This window comes from Callorhinus ursinus, unplaced genomic scaffold (assembly GCF_003265705.2).
Source record: "Callorhinus ursinus isolate GAN/ISIS: 27379988/994484 unplaced genomic scaffold, GSC_fseal_2.0 scaffold1, whole genome shotgun sequence".
Classification (NCBI taxonomy): domain Eukaryota; kingdom Metazoa; phylum Chordata; class Mammalia; order Carnivora; family Otariidae; genus Callorhinus; species Callorhinus ursinus.
The window spans coordinates 132,298,658-132,320,119 of NW_027397063.1; the positions used below are offsets into that span (position 1 = coordinate 132,298,658).

Sequence of the window (21,462 nt, forward strand, 5' to 3'; positions counted from 1 at the left end):
GGTTCACCCCTGACCTTATTTGTACCATGCTTTGCTCTGGTTCTTGCTCAAAATAAGCAGCATCTTCATGGTGGAGTATAATTTAAATTTCCCTTTTCATTAACATACAAAACAACAACAACAAAACTTCCACCTTTGACTCAAAATTTAAGAGTAGAGAAAGTCAAGCCTGTTTCAAAATAAATATTATCCCAAATTCATAAAACAGAGCCCTGTGGGGTTTTTTTTGGGGGGGGGGGATGGTAGGAAAGTAAAATTCATATCAAAACAGACGTGGTAAAACTTAGAAAAAAAAAGAATGTGTGTGAAGAAATTAATTACAGATGAATATTCAAGGAATCTTTACTGACTTGTTCCACTATTCTTAATGGGTCTTTATTCTTCCTGTAACCCCAAATAAGCTCCCAACCAAAAGTCCATCCAATGGGTCTTTGCTGGTCCCTACCATCAGGGGGATATTGAGCAGAAAGGACTGTCTACATGCATTTCTTCTACATAGTTGATGGAAGTTTCAGAGGTAGGATACTTTCAAATATTTACTCATCACCTACTGGTAGCCAGGCACTGTTACATGCCCAGGGGTACAACAAAGGACAAAACCATGTACTTGTGTTCATGGAGCTTACCTTCTAAAGGGAGAAGATCAATAATAAACACAAACTAATAAAAATTTATATGAGATGATATATAATGCAGGACAACAAAGGTTCAAGTTTAAGGGGTCCAGGGGATACTATTTTAGGGTAGTCAGAGAAGGGTTCTCTGATAAAATTAGCATCCAAGTGACTTGAGGAATGAGTCTAGATCAGAAGAGCAAAAGAGTTAAGTATATAGTCCCTGAGCAGGAATGTGGTTGTGCAAGGACTGGCAAGGAAGCCCGTGGGGCTGGAGCAAAGTGAGCAAAGACAAAGTAATAGGAGTTGAAGTCAGAGAGATGGCAAGAGCCAGATCTGCAGGGCTTTGTAGAATAAGCATAGGGACTTTGGACTTTTTATTCTGGAAAGCCACTAGAAGGCTCTAAGCAAAGAACTAACACGATCTAACAGGGATTTTGAAAGGATCCTTTCAGAAGTAGTGTTGAGAACAGTATAGGGAGCCAAAGATCAAAGCAGGCAGCTCAGGTAGCCTACTGCAATTGTCCAAGGAAGACATGATGGCAGCTTGGACCAGGTCGATAGATGGAGAAGAGTAAAGCTCAGGGAGGGCAAGTTAAGCGAGAAAAGTCAAAAGTCCTGTTTTGGGCATGTCAACCTTGAGATCTCCAAAGAAGAAAAAGCCCGCTAAGCCATATGTAAAACAAAAGATGAATCGACAACAGTTACATACAGCTTATAAGGTACAGTCTGCCAGAGCAAAGTTGATAAAGAGATGGTGGACTTACATAAGTGCAAGTGTTTGGGGGTTTAGCCATGGAAATGTGCTTCCTAGAATTTGTCTGGAACTCACTGCCTGGCTCTCAGAAGCTCATGAACTGACAGGAACCTGTCATTTATTGATTTGGCCACGTTCAAATTGGTTCCGGTGGTTACATGTGGCCCAAGAACAAGCAAAGCATCCCTGGGAAGGTGGCGACATTTTAGTTTCATGCCTGTTAGACGATTTTTGCAAGAAGCAGTAGTAGATAGGAGAAAAGCGAGAACATGATTACTGAAGTGATACTTTTCTGGTGCTAAACTGAAAGTAAATTTTAAATATACTTTGATTAATAAAGAACCCGGGAACCAGCGAGGCATAGGAGAAAAGGGTACCAGTTAAGTCTTGCCTGAGGACCCTAGGCTTGGCCTTAACCTCTCAGCAACTGCATCTATCAAATGAGCCTGGACTGGATTTTTTTCTTCCATTCCCTCTATAATTGGATGACGTCTTTTGTATGTGTGTGGGGGTGTATATATATTTGAGGAGAATAACATTTCAGGAGAAATAAAAGTGTAAGAGCTAAACATTTGCTCCAAGTTAGGTGATGGGAAGAAGCAGAACGCTTGTTTTTGTTTGAAGATTACATGAGATCCTAGGTTCTTGAAGGTTATTTTCTTCCTTTCTACATTTAAGATTCTGAAACTTAGAGCAAAAGACAGACAAAAAGACAAGATCCTAAAGGAGTCTCAGCCAATGAGACAGCTCTTTTAAAAACTTTACTCTGGATAAACAGCATAATACAGTTTTATATGTAGGTAATAATTTCTCATGTAAGTGAAGAAAAAAGCATAGAATTTTTAAAAAGATTAGAAGGAAATAAAGCAAGAACTAATGCAACTATTTCTAAGAGTGGTATAAAGGGTAATTTTTCATTTTTTATCATTTTCTGTATTCTCACATTTTTTATGGTGCTCAAAATAATTTAATGCAGAGAAATTCCACTACAGGAAGACTCTCAGCCTCCATGCTCTCCAGAAAAACCAGCGTCAATGGCTTGAGTTGGAGATAAAACACCCAAGCCCTCTTCCCTGGGAGCCCAGTGTATGGGGGAGAGGAACAGGGGCCCAGGGCCATAAGAGGGGAGGACAGTTGAGGGGCCAGAACAACCAGGAAGGCAAAGAGGTGGGGGCAGCAGGCTTAAGGTGAGGATTAGCATGAGCAGAGCCTCAGAGATGAGAGAAAATAACTCTCCAAGGAATAATGAGGGGCTTGCTCTGATCGTGGTGAGCCCAATGGATGCACCAGGCAGGAGCAAGAGATGAGGCCAAGAAGGAACAAGATCTCAAAGGGCTTTGTGAACCACTAGGGAACTGGAATTTTACCCCAGTCATTAGAGGATGGCCAGACTTTACCCAAGTGACCAGACTTCCCTTCTCCTAGGTGAGGAGGAAATCTTCAAAGGCCCCTATTGGCCTGTCTGCTACCTGATGAAAGAAAATCACAGAAAGAGCATCTCTCCATCAACTTTGTATATTTCAAGAACTAAATCAAGATACTGAAGAGATCGCTCCTCTATCCTAACTTCTGGTCCGTTCCTCTTGCCACTTGTTCTTGTTAGAGAAGTGATTGCATTTTTAGACCAAAAAGGTCATGCTAAATGGATCATGCTAAATTTCAAACTGAAATTTGAAAATCTTGTATATACTTATCTCTACGAAAGTTACAGGCAAGGGAAGAGAGGATATCCTGGCAATTGTGGGATAACCGTACCAGGAAGAGACCAGTTAAGTGAACTCACTTTAAATAACACCAAATTTCATATTAAATAGCAGGGGACAAGATTTAATGAAAACATGATCTTAAAATATAAAGTATGAAACTAAGACCTATTTTATCTTACACTGAACAAAATTTAAGTTGTAATTGCAACTCTGCCCTAATAACTAGAATAAAGCAGGAATGGATTCTGCTGACATTTTGGGGCACACTTTTTCTGACCAATCGTGTAACATGAACCAATATCCTTGAATTCATTTTTGACCTTTGCAGCAAAAAGAGGTTCATTTTTGCAAATATATTAGAGTCACCAATTTGTCCTAACGGCCTCTCCTAACCTTTGTTGGTCCAAATGTGCTTTTTGAAGTCCCACTTTGTCATCCTCCTTGTTAATACCCTCTTCTTCAATTGTCAGTGGTCTCATTCTGCCAGTGCCTCATTTGTTAGATTCCAACAGTTGAGCACCATCACTGTTAGTCTATTCAGGAAATTCTATATCTTTAGCCAGATTTGCAAGTTCATTTCACACAAGGAGATTATGTTATATTTGCACTGTGTTATAGGATCTGCACATTGTCTGGCAATCAGAAAGGAATGGACCAACAAAGAGGGAGCTCAGAGGAACAGATACACAGAGGAGATATCTGAGTAGAGGTCAATTTTATAAGCAGTTAATTAGAGGATAGGTCAATTTTGTGACAAGTTTTACTTCCCTATACAACCTCGTAACAACCTAGTCTTGGATACCAAGCACCCTGTGTACTTCCCCGGACAGGAAGATGAAATTGAAGGGGGGTAGATTTATTTTCTAAAGTAGACTCTCCTACAGACAAATGACGTTATGGCAGAAAGGAAAGTTGGAAGATCAAAATTTGCTTCCATTCTCTGCCACACATCAAAACTCATGACCATGTGTAACCAGGAGTAACCTCAGCTTCAGACATGACACTTTCACTTGCCCTTTGAGATTGACCATGAGGTGTTTGCAGCTTACAGCGTTACCTTATCTGACCCTGGATTAACAAGTCCTGTCTCATTTCAGATGCCACCTGGCGATTTCATTTCTGAGAACAAGGAAGTAATCACAGGTCAGTCTTAGGAAAAGCACTCAGAAAGGAGGTATCCAGAAGTGTGGCTTAGGGGAAGATTGCACTTGGGGAGAATGAAATAGATCAAGAACAAGAAGGGCGTCACTCGGGCATAAGCTGACTGAGGACTTGGAAGGGCTCACACTCTACATATGAGACAAAATTCCCAATCAGCCATATCCTCAGGGTAAACCTGAATGGCATAGCATCCTGAATATGCCCAGTCTTGTCGACAGCCTGAACTGGACCAAAGACCAAAGTCCACAGTCCTTCAACCTCCCCGAGTGTTTAGTTGTCATAATATAAATAGTTTATATCTACCATAGTTTCCCTCGTATTGGGACAGTGGGTAATTGTTTTGCTGACCAGAGAGAGTAGATGCTGAATCCCTAGAAGAAAGGAATCATGCGTCCTATTCATCTTTGTATTTTCACCCTCTCTTCCTTCCCCACTGTTTATTCCTTCTCTTCCCGGCACACTGTAGATACTCAAAAATTTATTTATTGAATTGAATCCAAGCTTTCTGGCCAACATTAAATCTGATGTTTGCAAAGAAAAGGATAGGAAGCTATACCAGAAAAGGCCCCAATGTAATTCTTCCATAAGTCTAAATTTAGAGGGAAAAGGAGAAAAGGTAATTCTGGCTACCTTAGCAAGGTCATATGGGGTGAGAAACAATGGAAGACCTTTACACTTAAGCCATCTTTGACCCAACCCTGCTTTCAGAATAGAACTGAACGTAACAATCTGTCAGCAGCCAAAGGATGACATAAAAGGATGCCCTTGATGTTCAACATTCCTAAATTCCTTCTCGTACTATGAAAGCAAAGAGATCTATAATCATCTCTTCCTAGTTTGAAGATTTCCAGGGACTACTCATGTTGCAAGCCAGTAATTCCATCCAATCTAAGATGCCTCATTCATCACTAAGAATTTGAAAAGGTCCTGACAAGAGATCTCTTAACTTCAGAATTGTTAAGATCTTCTCAACTGTTGGATGCCAACCCTTGCCCGACTAGTTTCCCTAACAATATCTGCATCTAGTGCCCTCAGACTGGGCATACAGTGATATCTCTCACAACTTTAATATAGGAAATATTCTGCCTTCCTCAAAGTACTGACCTGATAAATGGTCTACTGGACATCCCTTGAAGAGTCCATGATAGTCATCCTCAACACAAATTAAAGAACGTCATTTCCTAATACCATTTCAGGCACAATTATTCTGCTACTAACCATTATTCTGCTCTGTTCAGGCTCAAGAAGAACACAGTCCAGGACAACTTCATGTCCTTTGTAGTAGTGTTCATTAATCTTTCAACAATTTTTGAGTATATTGTCAAGAACTGAGCAGGGACCAAATTCCATAACCATGATAAAAATTTTAGGCTTTTTGTATTATCTAAGCCAGTCTAATAATCTTCTGCCTAAATCAAGTACAAAGGTGTAACAGATGCAGTCCCAATCCTGGACTGCTTTAAACTAAACCAATGTATCTGGCAGCTATTGTCCAGTACTTAAATACACAATGCTAAATAACCCCCTTCAAAAGATCAAATCATAAGACCACCACTTAGGCATATTTAGTAGCTGATTCATCATGCAGGACCCACCAAGATACTTTTCTACTTAAAGTCAGCTATTGCACTGGACCGAGTCACATGGTCAAAGCATTAAATTATTAATATTTCTCCTATTTTCCAGAATAGGAGTAATTTTTTCCCCATCTCACTGGGGAAGAATTCAGATATCTCAGTCTCAAGTTCCAAAGCAATGGGGAAGATTCAAGGTTCTTTATAGGCAACTTTTCAGCTGACGCTTGGGGGAGAGAGCCTGGGCCTCCAGGGAAGAGTAGAAGGCAAGGTCCCACCATGACATAATGCTAGGAGCCACCTTCATATCTAGCAGCAGTATAACCAGCTCTCACTTCAAGCAGCCCAAATGGATAGAAAATTCAGTCCTGACTACAATCTAACACTAGTCAATGGCTCACTGAAAATCCCTGATGTTTGTGAGACAGAATCTAGAGGTCTTGCTGATCCTTCTCTACAGTCCCAACACTGCACCTGTGTTAAGACAAGGAAGAGCAATGGAGAGAACATTTGACTTGGTCCTGAGAAGAAACATCGTCACTGGGCCATGACTGGAGGTTACACATTCATCTTTTCCCCAGGGTCAAGGCTGGGGTAGCCCATTTAATCAGTCCTGGTATCAACCACAAAAATGTACCAGGAGGATGTTGGCCATGGGGTTACCCAATGTCCGTTTCATAAGGATCCTGGCAATAAACTCCTCCTGAGTATCCAAATTCAAAGTAAGAATAATAAGAAAAACAGTATAACGTGGGTTATATCATTTTACCTTATCTGTCATAAAATCTGGCTAAATGCAGTACTTAACCAGAGTAATTTTAATGAGATCGCCTGCAATGCCTATTCATTTGCCTCCTTCTAAATGATATTTGCTCTATTTTATCTTTTAAGTATGATGTGTTCAATCTCATAAACTGTTTCAAACCATATGCTAGAAATAAGATGTATAAGATATGCCATTCTTGGGTAAATTGTTGGTCTTTTCTGGGAGAATCTTACCTGCAGATGAGTCTATTTTTCACCAAGGCTGTAAAGATCTCCTGAAATAGTTTATGCTGGGGATGTCTGCTGAAGTTTCTCTCATTCTTGTAGTTTATACTGATATGGAACAAACAGAAAAGCATTTTGTAATAGAAATTTTTTAGGCTGCCTCAAATTTCTCAATGCAGGCACAGACCATCTGTATTCATGCAGATACTGAGAGGATTCTCAGGACTTAACATATTGCTAAACGCACATATCAACTGTTAAAAAAGGAACTAGAAAGTCAATTATAAATACTAATAAAGATTATAATCAAGCATATATACTTCATTTCACCATTTAACTAAATTATTCCTCATAAACACTTCATAGATAAACTTGTTCAGAGGAAGGAAAAGGGGATACGAAGAGAAAGTATGATGAAGACATATTTTCTAGACACTGTGCATGAGGCAGTAAACAATTCTTCCCTTCATTTTTCCACCCACAACCCCATTGGCTGCTATAGCTAGTAACACCAGTGCTTACCATATATATTTCCTTGTAGGTAATACGGATTTATCAAACACAGCCTAAACCCCTTCAACCGTGAAAGTTTCTGTGGTTGCTGATTGTTTGCTGTGTGTGTATGTGTCTGTGTGTGTTTAACAAAGTCTGGAGGTATCCCATCTTCAGCTTCTTTCTTCTGATATTATAGCCAATTAAAGAGGTTCTAAAAATACCACAAAACATTCCACTTTAAAACTGGGAAAGGATAAGAAATAATGCACAAAATGGTGACATCGCTATAAAATATATGATATACTATTTTTGTGCATATTAAAATAGACTGGGTTTAAGATCCAGGCCAAATAAGCTGGAATTACATGAACATATCACCTCAAAGGCAAGTTCTATGGCCTTATATCATCATTTGTACTGTTCTGCCTTTGCAGTCTTTCAGATGTCATTGGACAGTGTGCCCCTACCCTAGCCAGGTGAGGTCTGTAGTGCATTCTTAGTACGTGGATACTAGTAGACTGAATATGTAAGAATTTTTAAAGAATTTAGTGTTCCTCGCTAAACAGAAACTGTGTAATGTCATGTGATTTTGTGGACTATTAAATTCATTGTCATAAAATGACAGGGAGACAAAATCTAGGCCAAATAAATAAAGGATCATTCTAGAACATTGATCTTGATATTTCATGCCATTCATTATTTACATGGCATTTAGTGCCAAATGACGCCAGCACATTGTAAACCTGAGAGAACCAGCTCCTGGAAGGGGAGTAGCCCACAAAATGTGCAACTTCTAGGAGGTCTACATGGCGACAGGAGAGAGGAACATGGATTGACGGTTTCCATGTTAAAGGTGAGGTGCAATCCTCTCAACTGCAAACCTCAGGTGCTTTGACCACCACAGTCCTTAGCCATCACATCTGTTCACAGCCACGGCTTCTTTTATGCCTCCTCACTGCTGGCAAGGTATGGACAGACCAAAAGCTGAAGACAAAGCCTGGAATCAGCCAGGCCAGGTCAACAACCTGGAACAACTTTCTCATGGAACAAGTGCCAAAGGTATCTCAGCAAGGTGTACTGAAACACCCAGGTCGGCTCCAGCTGCAGCCATTAAGCTGTTATTTACACACTACTTCTGGGAATAATTTAAGCATGGATGAAAATGATTAAGTTAAGAATCCCCATGGTAAATTTTGAAACAGCTTTAAATTTTAGCTCCTGTGACAAAGTTTTGGGCTAATTAGAATAGGTTGCTGAAGGCAAGGGAGATACTGGACTCTTACCTAAAATTTTCAAGTTCAACAGCTTCTGTGGACTCATGCCCCTGACCTCGGGCTCTCTGTCCACCCACCTTGATGATGTGCTCAGTCTTCGTCATGCTATTTTGGGCACTATCGAAGTTAATGGCTGGAAGCTATAGAAATAGAAGCACAGAACCCATGAGGATAATAATAAAGAAAGTAACAAAATGGGGGGAAGGGGTAGCTGGAGGCCAAATAAAGGGAATGAGTTTTTTCCTAAACCAATAATTAACATGGTAGCCAAGCCAAATGTAGTTTCCCAAGATTTAAACATCTTTGACTTAAACGTTTATTCTCTCTACCTTATGCTGCTTTATTTTTCTTCATAGCTTGTAACACCACCTGCCATATCTTACAGTTACTTACGTATTTTCAGTCTCCCTTGATTATAGTGAGAAGCACTTTGAACACAGTCAGGCCTGGGCATTAGGAGTTTTGGAAGCTGCTTGGGTGATTCAAATGTACCACCAGAATAGAGAGTTTCCAGATCCAGCTAGAACTCTCTGGTAGAGTGTGAAACCCCAAACTGAGACTAAGTCATCATTCATTCTTCAACATTTGCCAATCATACACACTGCTTGTCAGGTGTTAGGAACATAAAGGTAAAGAAGATTCTCTCCTTTTCAATCAGTCTGAATATCTTGATTAGTCAATCATATTTATAAAAGTCATGAATTCACCAAAAGAGAAGTAAAAATTTGCTTAAAAAAAAAAGAAAAAGAAAAAATTTGCTTAAATGAACTATAACAACTCAAGTATGCCCCCCCATTTACAATATGAACTTGTAATTATTTACATAATAAATTGTAAGTTATCAGTATTAAAACAGTTTCACTTACCAATATGTACCTATAATTGGGATAACCCTGAGGACTGTTTTTTATACTATGGTAAAGCTGAGCATAGTGCAAACAAATACTTTCTTCTTTCCAAAGTACAAATGAAGGCTATTCTATAGTTAGTGAAATTATTACAGATGAGGTAAGTAGAGCATAATATAAAAAAAATAAAGGATCCACTTTTCCATTCTATGCCTTATAATTATCAAATAAAGCTACTATATGTTGTACTTATCTTATTCCACCAAAATATTTTACACTAATCCATATAAAGACATCTTTTCCCTATCCGAAAAGAGTATGTCTGACTTCCCATTAGGCAGCCAGGTTATAGAAAGATGCATTATAATAAGGACATTGTTTAATGGCTAGCAAAAAAAACCCCAACAATCCTTCTTCATCGTATGCCAGCACAGTTGCATTCTCAAAACATTAATAATAAACATTTCATCCTGTTAAACCACCTTTCTATCTCAGTACAGTGGGCCAATCAATCCACAAACACCACAAGACAATGGGCCAGAGGCGCTGGAGAGAGTAAGGCTCATTGGCTAAGAGAACAAACTAGGCCAGATGCCCTGGGTTTAAAACTACCAATAGGTAGCTGCATGATCTTGGAAATGTTACTAAACTCCCTGTGTATTAGTTTCCACATCATCAAAATGGAAACAATAATAGTAGTTGTGTGCAGAGTTAGTATGAAAACTAAATGAGTTAGTATTTATAAAGCACTTGCTATGTGCCTGGCATAGTTTCCGAGCGCTTTATAAATACTCTTTTAATCCTCATGACTATTCCCACTGAACAGATGAATTTGCTAACCAAATAAAGTGTGTCCTTACAAATTAGATAACCCCTGGCTGTGATAACCCACATGATATTGGCCATGAAGTCACAGCAATGAGCAAATGTGCCTGTTACACAGGAAACATCACTATGTAGCAAACAGGAAGTGGATTTTCTGGGTCCAAGGTGTTTCAAACCCCCTGCCATTACCACAGCTCCCAGAATACTGATCACAAGAGGGAAGGTGGCCAGCACAGAGAAAAAGAGCCCAGGCCATTCAGGGAAAAGGGGTGGAAAGCTCCCACGGCTTGCAGCTATTCCCTTTGCCGTCAGAACAGGCAACCAGAATTGGGAATCAACTCATGGAGACTCAGTAGATAAGATGGACTTGGCAGCTATCGTTGCAAAGACCATGAACTTACTAGAAGGAAGCTTGAAGCAATCAGCCCTCTTCAGACAAAAACAATGTGAGTTCAGAGTCCAGTTCAAAACCCAGAGCCTTTTCCCTTGCCTCCCCAATTCCTCGGGCTCTCCGTATTCTTCATCATCTACTGCAGAAGGAGGTCCAGGGAAATTGGTGTGATACCACTCACCACCTGGTATCGTCACAGTCAGGGTGTCCAAGTGAGCCACCCCTTACAGATTTCTTCACGTTAAGCCATTAGTTCTTTTAAAGCATACTACATTTGACAGATTATTCTGGGCAACCCAACATCTGAAACTTTGGACATAATAAATATACGATAACACAAATTGACATAGATAATTTTAAAGTGTGTCCTGTCCTTTCCCACAAGTGATGGACTTACAGGCACTTGGATTTGAAAACCTCTTCAAAAGGCACAGGACCCAACCATCACGCATCCTCATGACCACCATCATCATAGGTGATACTTACATGGTGCTCACCACATGCCAGGCAGTGTTCTAGTGCTTTGCAAGTATTAAATATATTTAACCCTCATAACAACCCTATGAGATAAATACCGTTTTGTAGATGAGAAAACTAAGGCACAGAGGGGCTAAGTGACTTGCCTAAGGGCCACATAGCTAGCAAGGGGCAGGGCTCCTAGTCAAATCCAGGCAACCCGCCTCCCTCTCCAACATTCTCAGTCCTCCACCACCTATGTATGTATCTCTAGTGGTGAGAAACAGTATCCTGAGTCATCCCTCTTGCTTTTCAGAGTTCCACTTTCACCCAAGGTTTTCTTCGTACTGAGATTCTGAAAATCTCTCCCTGTGTTCTGTTCCTGTCTCCCAGTCCAGCGTCATCTCTTTGCACAATATTTGAAAGGACTAAATAGTTTCTTTCAACGTGTAGAGGGGTTAGTTCTGGGGGAATCCCCAGACTCCATGCTGTGAGAACAAACAACCCTGTGGAGAGGCCTCTCACCCACAAATAGCACTTACTTGCCAGCCCCAGTTGGTGTGGGGAGGATCACAGTACCTCGCAGCAACCCCATCAGAGACCTGAACCAGAACCATCCAGGCAAACTGCTCTGAATTTGTGACTCACAAAATGGGTGAGAGACAGTAAATGATCATTGTTGCTTTAAACCACTAAGTTTTAGACGGATTTGCTATGCAGTATTTGATAATAAATCCACCATGGACTAAAATAAGAATCCACAAGTCCATATAATATAAATAAGTACATGAATAAGCCAAACAGGGCAGGCAAATATAAAACTGTGCCCCAAGTTCTGGCTGCATTGAATTCGTCACTTGACCCAGAAACCACCATAGCATTTGACCACTCCACACCTGGGTGTGTGTTGTGGACTGTGACTCCTGATCATGTTTCAGGGCTCAGCTCAAACAGCATCCTGGTGAGCACCTGCCCCAGCCTTCCCGGAAGAGCGGTTCACTCCCTCCCTGGCGGCATTACTACACTGACCTCTCTTATAGCACTTACCACCCCTGGTACGACATCTAGTTGACACATCAGCCTCTTCCCTTTGAATATGGCCACTTTGAGGGCAGCATCCTATCTGTCTATCTTTGTGTTCCTAGCACCTCTCACAAAGCCTGGCACACAGTACGTACTCAAAAGTGAAATTGTTGAATGAATGCTTACTTTTTCCCCCATCTCTTTGCTAAACTGATTCATGGTTCACCACTTCTAGATGCGTCCATCTGTTCCACACTTTTGCTGCAGACACATTATTTGTCAGAAGTGTGATGAGGCACTGGGCATACAGGAAGCTGGACAGCCACGGCATCTGCCTTTAAGGAGTTCAGGGTCCCAGGGGGCAGGGGAGGGGTACACCAGCATGAGAACAGGCTGCAAGAAGAGTGAACAAGGGTTCGTTGCGGTAGAAAATAAAGGAGAGATAGGGTGGGCCACAGGCCAGGATGCCAAGAGTATTTCAGAGCATTTCAGACAGACTTTTATGGGTGGGAAGACAGAGGACAGCTATGTGTGCTCTAGAAAATGAGAGGTACCTGAGCAGCTTGAATAGTATGAGTGGAAAGTGAAGAGATTACAGATTGAAGCGAAGGATTTTCCTAAAAATGTGATTGTGTCACTTCTGATTGGAAATGGCAACATTCCCTATTGCTTACAGGGTCAAATACAAAATGTGTAGATGGGCCTTTAGACACTGCACAAAGTCATCTAGCTCTAGGTATGATTACTTCCAATAGAAACGTCTAGTCACCATTTTACTTAAATGCTCGTGATTTTCCTTTCTTCAGATATCTGATTATTTTACTCACTTCACTGATAATGCCTTTCCACCAATGCCATGGAAGGAAAACCAGACATTTTCCAAGAACCATCTCCTTCCTGTGATTTGAGCTAAAAGTGGACTCCTTATGCCTGTCAAAATCCATATGCGCAGTGTCTGTACCATTCCTTCAGGACTCACGTCTTGCCTTGTCATGCGCTATAACTGCCTTTCCTATACCTCCATCCCTCAGAACACAGGAACTCTGCCTTATGCCTTTTCTTTCCACAGTATTTATCAAAACCTCTGTTATTTCAAGGTAATTAATTGGTTTATAAGGAATTCATTTGGTCTTTCTTCTACCTTTTTTTACTTATTGCAAACCAATGTCTCAGCTTCCTGTGGCTTTGAATGTAGGGGAAAAAAAAATCTGAATTCCAGCTCTTGGCAGATTACTTCAAGATTTGTGGAAACCTCTGGTAAAATCTCCAACCAACTTTGTAATTTCACTTTGCTTCAACAACCTTGGGGCAATTCCTTTCCTTGAATTATTTGTCTTTACTGTCTTTACAGGGTTATTCTAACCCTGCCCCCTCAGTGTTCTGTCCCACTGTTGGGCTGTCCCACAGAACAGCAAGCTCTAATGTGGTTAAACAAGGCACACAGAGATAGAGCGGTCAAGACAAAGAACGAAAGTAGAACATTGGAACACAAGGAAACAATACAGAAGTGGCTTGGCTCATTAGAGATTCAGATAAAGGACATTCAGTTCTTTGCAATTCTCTGCCTAAATCACAAAGTAAATTTCCTCTGCAACCGATTAATTGGCCATTTTGGTCCATTTCCAAATAACAGGCCAGATCTTGTTAGATCAGAAATTCAGGTGAGTGAGCCTTACTCCCAAATTTCCCTTTTCAAATTGACTGCTAAAAGTCTCAGAGCCAAATATGTGACCCACTTGCATATTTCGATGGGTGTCTCTGTGTGCCTCACTCTACTTTGTCCCCAGCCCTTTTTCTTCTTTCTTCTTTGGTCCTGGTTTTAATTTATGATAAACTGTCATAGTTAGTGTATCTTTGTAAAAACCTCCTTACATTCTTACTGGAACAAGCAGGATATAAATATATGCTTGACTTATTCTTTCCAGTATCTTTCTTCTCCATACTATTTTACTAAAAGGAGAATAGGGTACTCAGAATAACATTTAGTATTTCAAAATTAAAAATGAATTAAGTTTTGATAAACAGAATTAGGAATAAATTTTGTGAACCTCAGGACCTGCATATCATTGAGGACATTTTCATTTCTTAGAACCACCTACTTTCTGAATAATTCAAGCATTACAAATATGCATTTTTATACATGTGAAAGACTTTACAAAAAGCTATGCCATGTAAACTTGTCAGACAACAAACTGCAAATTCTAAAATTGGTTAAAGAAAGAGGAACTATTAAATTCACTTTTGTTAACCCCACTAGGTGTTAACAAGAAAGTGGTGTTGAAAGGAGACACAACAGATCTAGTGAGCTTCAACGTTGGAAAATTAGAGGCAAAAACCACCAGTGGGATCGAGCCCCGCATCAGGCTCCCCGTTCAGCATAGAATCTGCTTGGGATCTCCCTCTCCCTCTCCCTCTCCCCCACCCCTACTCATGCTTGCACTCTTTCTCTCTCAGATAAATAAATAAATACATCTTTAAAACAACAACAACAACCACAACAACATCACCATTGGTGTTTCCTTTACTCGGGCCATGAAATTATACATGCTCATGATGTAACCCAATTCTTAAACCGTAATTCAATTTGACAAAAACTGACCCAGAACTCACCATGTCGAGGATACCAGAGGCAAAGTCAAAGTGGCTGGCATTGGGAAATACATAATCTCATCTGGAAATAAGACATGTAGACAAGCATTTCCAAAACAAGGAAGAACATAGTGTTACAACTGTGAAAGAAAGTGCTTTGGGAAGAGAAAGATTGCTTCCAGAATGCAAAATGAAGGAAAGCTTTTTTTGCGGAAGCAGTGTCACTCGATTTGGGTCTTAGAAATAGATGAGATTTTATAGGAAAGAAATTTGTGAGAAGGGCAAATTCAGGAGAAGGGAATAGTAAAAGCAAAAAGGAGAAGTCTTTGACATCATGGTTACATCTTAGGATTACACTGAGAAAGAATGGGAACCACAACCAAAACCATATGCTGAGCTACCTTGCTTACTTTCTAAGAAAGAATGGATGTGATTTGGGGTAATTGTCCATGAAGGCCTGTGAGCAGCAAGCCAGGCAGATGCTTTTAGCAGGGTAGAGACAGACAAAGAGCAAGAGTGACTGCTGACACAGTTGGATGGGAAGAAATTGCTCCTGAGGGCCATAGCATGAATAACAGAGAAGAAGGATTGGTAGGTGAAAAGATGTTTTACGACCATGTTTACTCTGAATCAAGGATTATCCAACTATTTTTTTTGAACTGGAATTTAATTTCCCAAGTCATTTAAAAGGTATCTCAGTGGCTAGAGGCATATATTACAAAAAGAGGCAGTGTTTGGGTTCAGATCTGGATTCCAACCAGCAGTTGGCTGTATGATATTGAGAAAGTCACTTAATTCCCTGTGCCTCATTTTCCCAATCTATAAAAGTGAGAGATGTGGTTACTAAACAGGGTGATGCACCAGACATATAGTAAATGTTCCCTAAATATGAACTATGTTATTTGGCCTTTATGTGCCATCAAATAATTAGAATGTCATCCTTGACTATAAATAAATAGATTAAAATGTTGTAGTTCTTGGTCAGTTTGATGAAAACTAATCCAAAACTAATCCAAAATCCATCAGGATTCCCACCATTTGAGCTCTTAAACAAATTTACTTAAGCAAGTACAGCTTGGTAGACTTTGGTGCCAGATCACTGAGGTTCAAGAAGCATTGCTACCATTTACCAGTTAACGGTGCCGAGCGTCTATTGTTAACATTAGCATTAGCATTGCTGTGCTGTTCCTCAAATCTTCACAGATGGCCTCGAATCTCAGGACTCTCCCAAGTCTTACAGAAGTAAAACCAAAAAGAAAGTTTAAAGATAAACTCAAGCAGAGGTACCATTCTTTTTCCATGTAATAAAAATATAAAAATGCTATCATAAAAATAGCCAAATTCACTCCTTTCCCCTCTTTTCGGTGAGATAAAATTTGCAGCAAGCGTCAAGAGCAGTCCTGTAGGAACTAGGCAGCATGAGGAGGGGTGGAGGGGAAAAAAAAGGAAACTCAGTAATCAGTGTTTGGGAAAAAATCAAATTCCCTAAAGCTCCAAAGAGTCAAACACTGGGCATTCAATAGAAGAGTACACTGTTTCCAGACTGAAGGGCTTTGGTAATTAGGACACATGGCAATAAGCAGAAAATAAAGTAGGGCCCAGTGATGAGAGGAGAATGAACAGGCTGTAGACGCTGAGTCTTGGCAGAACCTGAACCATGTATGAGAGAAACAGTAAGATGAAGAAAGACAAAACATATTTAAGAACTAAGAAAAGCAGATATATTATTGTTCATAAAAATGTTAAATCAATCCCTTTGGAAACATGTGTGTTCTCTTTCATTAATGCATGCACAATTTTTGAAAACATTACCTGTTGTTTGCTTGACTGGACGTTCAAAAGGCAACGAAGTCTTTTAAGATCTGAATAGTCCCTAGGAGAAAGAACAACACAATGTCAATCAGCTGAAGACTCCAGGCAAACTAGTCATCCCCACTGATGGCATTGCCCCTCCAAGACTATTTTATAGAAGGAAACCTATGCACACTAAGTAGCATTTCCTTTAGAACTCTAGAAATGATCAAACATTTCAGTAAACACCATAAGCCAGAGTAGCCATTGTCAAGGGTCTACTCTATTTCTCAAAAAGCCATTAAATCTGGTTGCTGGCCACTGTCTGAGTTACTAACTAGCAAAAACTCAGGAAGGGGTTACCTGGTGGTGATTCCTTGTTGTTTTTTATCAGTTGGTTTCTCTGTGGTCTTCACCTTTTTGTCTTGATCAGGCATTGTAAAACATCAATGCCCCAGAATTAACATCGCATGCCTTTCAAAATAAACCAGAGGGGAAAACTTTAGTTGGGTTGTGTGCACCAAAATCTTCTCAGGCAAAAGTCACTTTATAACACTTATTTAAATATACAAAAGCTAACAACATTCATTTATAATACAACAATAAAAAATGTTAATATGAGTAGCTTTTTGGGGCGTCTGGGTGGCTTAGTTGGTTGAACATCTGACTAGGTTTCAGCTCAGGTAATGATCTCGGGGCCTTGGGATCTGGCCCCATGTTGGGCTCTGTGATGAGTGGGGAGTCTGCTTGAGATTCTCTCTCTCCTTTTCCTTCTACCCCTTCCCCCCTTTCTAAAATAAATAAGTAAATCTTTAAAAAAATACATGAGCAGCATTTATCATTTATCATTCAAAGGCCTTCAGATACATTTAGGGCGCACTTTATAGGTATAGTAGCCCATGAGCCTCTGTTTTCTGAGTCACCCTTGATTTCAAATATTCTGACCCATTGTCCCAACAAATATACTATTCTGCTTGTCAGGAAAAGTTCCCCCATTGGGGGTTTCCAAAATATATACCTATAAGCAAATACTTGGAGCCCAACTAATGCTTTGATGCCCTCTTACTTATCTTCTTGACAAGTATCCTCAACTGCATGCTGCTAATTCAAGGGGCTCCTCCCTCATCATGGGTCATCCCCCTGAAAGCCCCACCCACCTGCAAATAAGCATTACAGTGTCAAAGGTAAACACAAAATTTCACTGGATTTCTGGAATTCCTAAAGCTTTCAAACTGCCACCTGAATCCCCCAGTGGGTCAACTGCAGTCACAAGTTCTTCAGCAAGAATTGGGTCAGTCTTGCACAGCCCCTGAACTCACTCAACCATCCTGTGGAAAACAAGCCAACAGGCCCCAAATGGGGTCACTTATGCTAAGCCCCAGGTCACCAAACTTAAATACATTTTCAGCCCTCCCAGAAATGAAAACTTAAACTAGCCAATCAGGAATCACCAGATCAGCATTAGTTAAATAATCTGTCTGATAAACCCATGTTACCCTCTAGGGAAAAGTAACCTTGCAATAATCTACTTTTTGGCTAGTATAACTTCCTTGTTCCTGCTCCTTTCTGCCTATAAAGCTCCTCAGAGCTCCTTCCTATCTGCTAGAATGGATGTTGTCCAATTAGTGAATCACTGAATAAAGTCAATAAGATCTTTAAAATTTACTCAGTTGAAGTTTGTTTTCAAACAATCTGGACAGTCAGGCTGGCCAGCCTGGGAATACGACCCAATAGGCATTTCAATCTTTTGGATAAGCTTTGTAGTTATCATGGTCACCCTTCCTAGGATAAATTTTAATACTATTTCTTACTCCCACTCAAAAGATAAGTAAGAGATAAGGCAGATTACTTAACCAATGAACAGAAAACAATTTATTTGTTTGCCCTTTTTTAAATTTCTGATTCAATTGTTTTAATTTCTAGAATAGAAACAAAAAGTTGAAGACACCCTTACTTGCAGTTACATAGCAAATACAAAATATACAAAGTATACTATTGGTTTAATTTGATTGGATGTAAAATTTTCCAACTGTGCTTTAATGCCACAGCTTAACTTCAGAGTTATTTTCAGGCATGAAAAAGCATGTGTTATTGTCTTATAATTGCATGCCTCAATGTATTGTGAAATCAAAGATCAAATCCAAGTGTCTCAGAGATATTTAAAGGCAAAAGGAATGTGCCAATGGGTGTTTCACTGCAACAGAATGGAGGGAAACTTTATTTTGTGAAATGTACAATGACAGTTTATCTAAGGATTTAAAAATGATTTTTCCCATATAGTCGTCATATTTATGACAAAGAGTTGAGATGGAATTAGGAGTTGGGGACCAAGTCTCTCTTCACAGATGCACACCAAGAAAAGCACAATAATAATATTTTAGGATTGTGCTTAGGACATAACACCACAGATTCATACAATCAAAAAATATTTACCGAACATTTACTACGTCCAATCTCAGAGTGAAAACTGTTAACGGTAAAACAGGCTATCACAGGCATATGATTCTCCCACAAAAAAAAAAAAAAAAAAAAAAAAAAAACCCACTTAATGACTTCAAACTATGTTTTGTGATGTATTCAGATAGAGATTGATTTCACTTTCACTTTTCGATAAAAGAAAGAAGGAAGGGAAGAAGGGAGGAGAAGAGGGGTAGAAGAAAGGAAGAATGGACGATAGGCAATCTGCAAATAATTTTTAAAAGCAAAAGATCTAAGTGCTTTTTATATGTGGATACTAAAATGCCTCAAAAGATCTAAAATAAATTGAAATCCAGTCAAAATTAATAGAATCTGATTTTACTTTTCCCTCAAGGACAGAGGGAAAATTCCACATGGACACATTGGCCTGCTGGCTTCGATTTCCTGTGCAAACCATAGTTACAGACTGTGTTAGAAGTAGGAAATGGAAGCCACAAGGATTAGCACATGAACATGTGTGGAAAAGCTCACAGGCTTCTTCTGCCAGAAGGAGAGCACATCTAGCCAGATCATACCCTACTAAACACCCCGTCTTATTCCCCTATTTAATCTCCATAATTTGACTGATCCGGTGTGTGAACAGGAAATAATCATCTAATAGTTTTAGATTAACGTCTACTCTGTGAGCTGGAAGAGTGAGAATAGATAACTCTCTGGAAATGTTTCACTTAATTAAACAGTAAACAAATCCACTGGAATCAGTAGAAACAGACAATTGCCTTCAGATAAAAAACAAAATCCTTTCCACTTGATGGCTGTTAAAATGGAAACTCTTCGGAAGAAAACTTTGAGAAGTTGGAAATGCTCTGGAATATTTCATCTAATCCCATTTTAAATTAACAAAAACAATCATGTTATACCAATGGTTATAATCCAAAACTGGGGGTGGGGGGAAGGCAGCTCATATCCTAAGTTGCCCAGACGCAGACAACTTACTGAAGAGGTGTTCTCCAGAGAAGTCAAGCAAGGGTGCTACCTAAAGCAAGAGCTCTCCAGAGGGCAGCCTCAGTGTGACTCCAAGGGGAGCTCCAGAGTATAGATTATGCCTCAGGACTGTCTAAACCTGAGGGAAGGAAGCAGACTTTCATGTTCCTGTAGACTTTAGTCATTGGTTAAGAGTCTTTGAGGGAGGTCATAATCCCCCAGACACTCCTTTCTGGGGGTAAAGGGACCCTAGGAGCTTGGGGGGAGTCCTCCAAAAAAGAGACACAGGAACTGGCTGTAAGAAGCAAAGGAGTATTGAAGCCAATACCTAGACACCCAAATAGTCCTAAGGGATGGGAGAGACTCTGGGTAGGACACCCGTGTCATTCACTGTGATCACCAACCCCAGTGGAAGAGCTGTGGATGATGATGGTACAAAAATCTCCCTGGGGATACACACTGAGCACAACCTCAAATTTCCCTCCTTTGCTTGACCTTTCCAGGGCTGTTACTTCTCTGATCCTTCTACCCTCTCCCTCTCTCTCTCACTTCACTTCAGCCCTACTGGCCTTCTCCCAGGCTCATGAACATGGCAATCCCATTCCTGCCTGTAAGCCTTGGAACTTGCCACTTGCTGTTCCTCTCTCATTCCCAGGCTGGCTCCTTCGTGTCACTGAGGTATCTGCTCAGATGTCCCTTCCTTGGTGCGGGCTCCTCTGATGAACCTGCCCAACCTATATACCCCCACAGACTCATCCTTACCACATCACCCTGTTTCATCTCCTGAAGTTCATCAACATCAGAAATCTTCTTGTCCATTTATTGGTTTCCTTGCACTAGATCCTAAGGTCCATGTGAACAGAAATTGTATCTGCTTTACACACAAATACATCCCCCACACACCGAATAGCACATGGCACAGTACAGACACAGTATAAAAGCTCAAAAAATATGTGTCATAATCTACAAGGAGTGGTTAAGGTATCTTTACCAATGTTCATTAATTATTTGCTTTTTAACAATTATTTTAGGATTTTAGGATTAGAACCTCCGTTAAACCCCCAAACCTGGTGCTCCTCCTCAGCACCCCAGAGCAGCTTGTACTCCCCACTTTGCAAACCTGTGCACAAAATATTATAATTGCATGATTACCCCATGAGACCAGGAAATGGACCTCCTGATTCACTTTTTTTTGGGGGGGGGGCTATAGCTTAAAGCTTAGTTGGCTGGTTTGGGGTTTTTTTTTTTTTCATTTTAATTCAATTAACATATAATGGGTTATTGGTTTCAGAGGTACAGGCCTGTGATTCATCAGTCTTATATATAATACCCAGTGTTCATGACATCACACGCCCTCCTTAATGTCCATCACCCAGTTACCCCATCTCCGACCCCCTTCCCCTCTAGCAACCCTCAGTTTTTTCCTATGATTAAGAGTCTCTTATGGTTTGCCTCCCTCTCTGTTTTCATCTTGTTTCATTTTTTCCTCTCTTCCTCTATGATCCTCTGTCTTGTTTCTTAAATTCCACATATCAGTGAGATCATATAACTGTCTTTCTCTGATTG

At 40.1% G+C, this 21,462-nt stretch overlaps 1 protein-coding gene across 9 annotated transcripts in view; it reads right to left on the reverse strand.

The window, feature by feature from the left end:
• The window catches only part of NEK10 (NIMA related kinase 10), a 248,908-nt gene that overhangs the window by 216,493 nt on the left and 10,953 nt on the right, over positions 1 to 21,462 (reverse strand). For all 9 annotated transcript variants that reach the window (XR_012380845.1, XM_073900999.1, XM_025883157.2 and 6 more), the window contains exons 2-5: positions 16,858 to 16,968; positions 16,516 to 16,576; positions 8,581 to 8,711; positions 6,812 to 6,910 (exon numbers count right to left, since the gene is read on the reverse strand). Coding sequence is in view for 8 of the 9 variants with exons in the window: in XM_073900999.1 (XP_073757100.1) it covers positions 6,812 to 6,910; positions 8,581 to 8,711; positions 16,516 to 16,576; positions 16,858 to 16,931 (365 nt within the window). In the remaining variant the exon portion in view is untranslated. The remainder of the gene's footprint in view (positions 1 to 6,811; positions 6,911 to 8,580; positions 8,712 to 16,515; positions 16,577 to 16,857; positions 16,969 to 21,462) is intronic.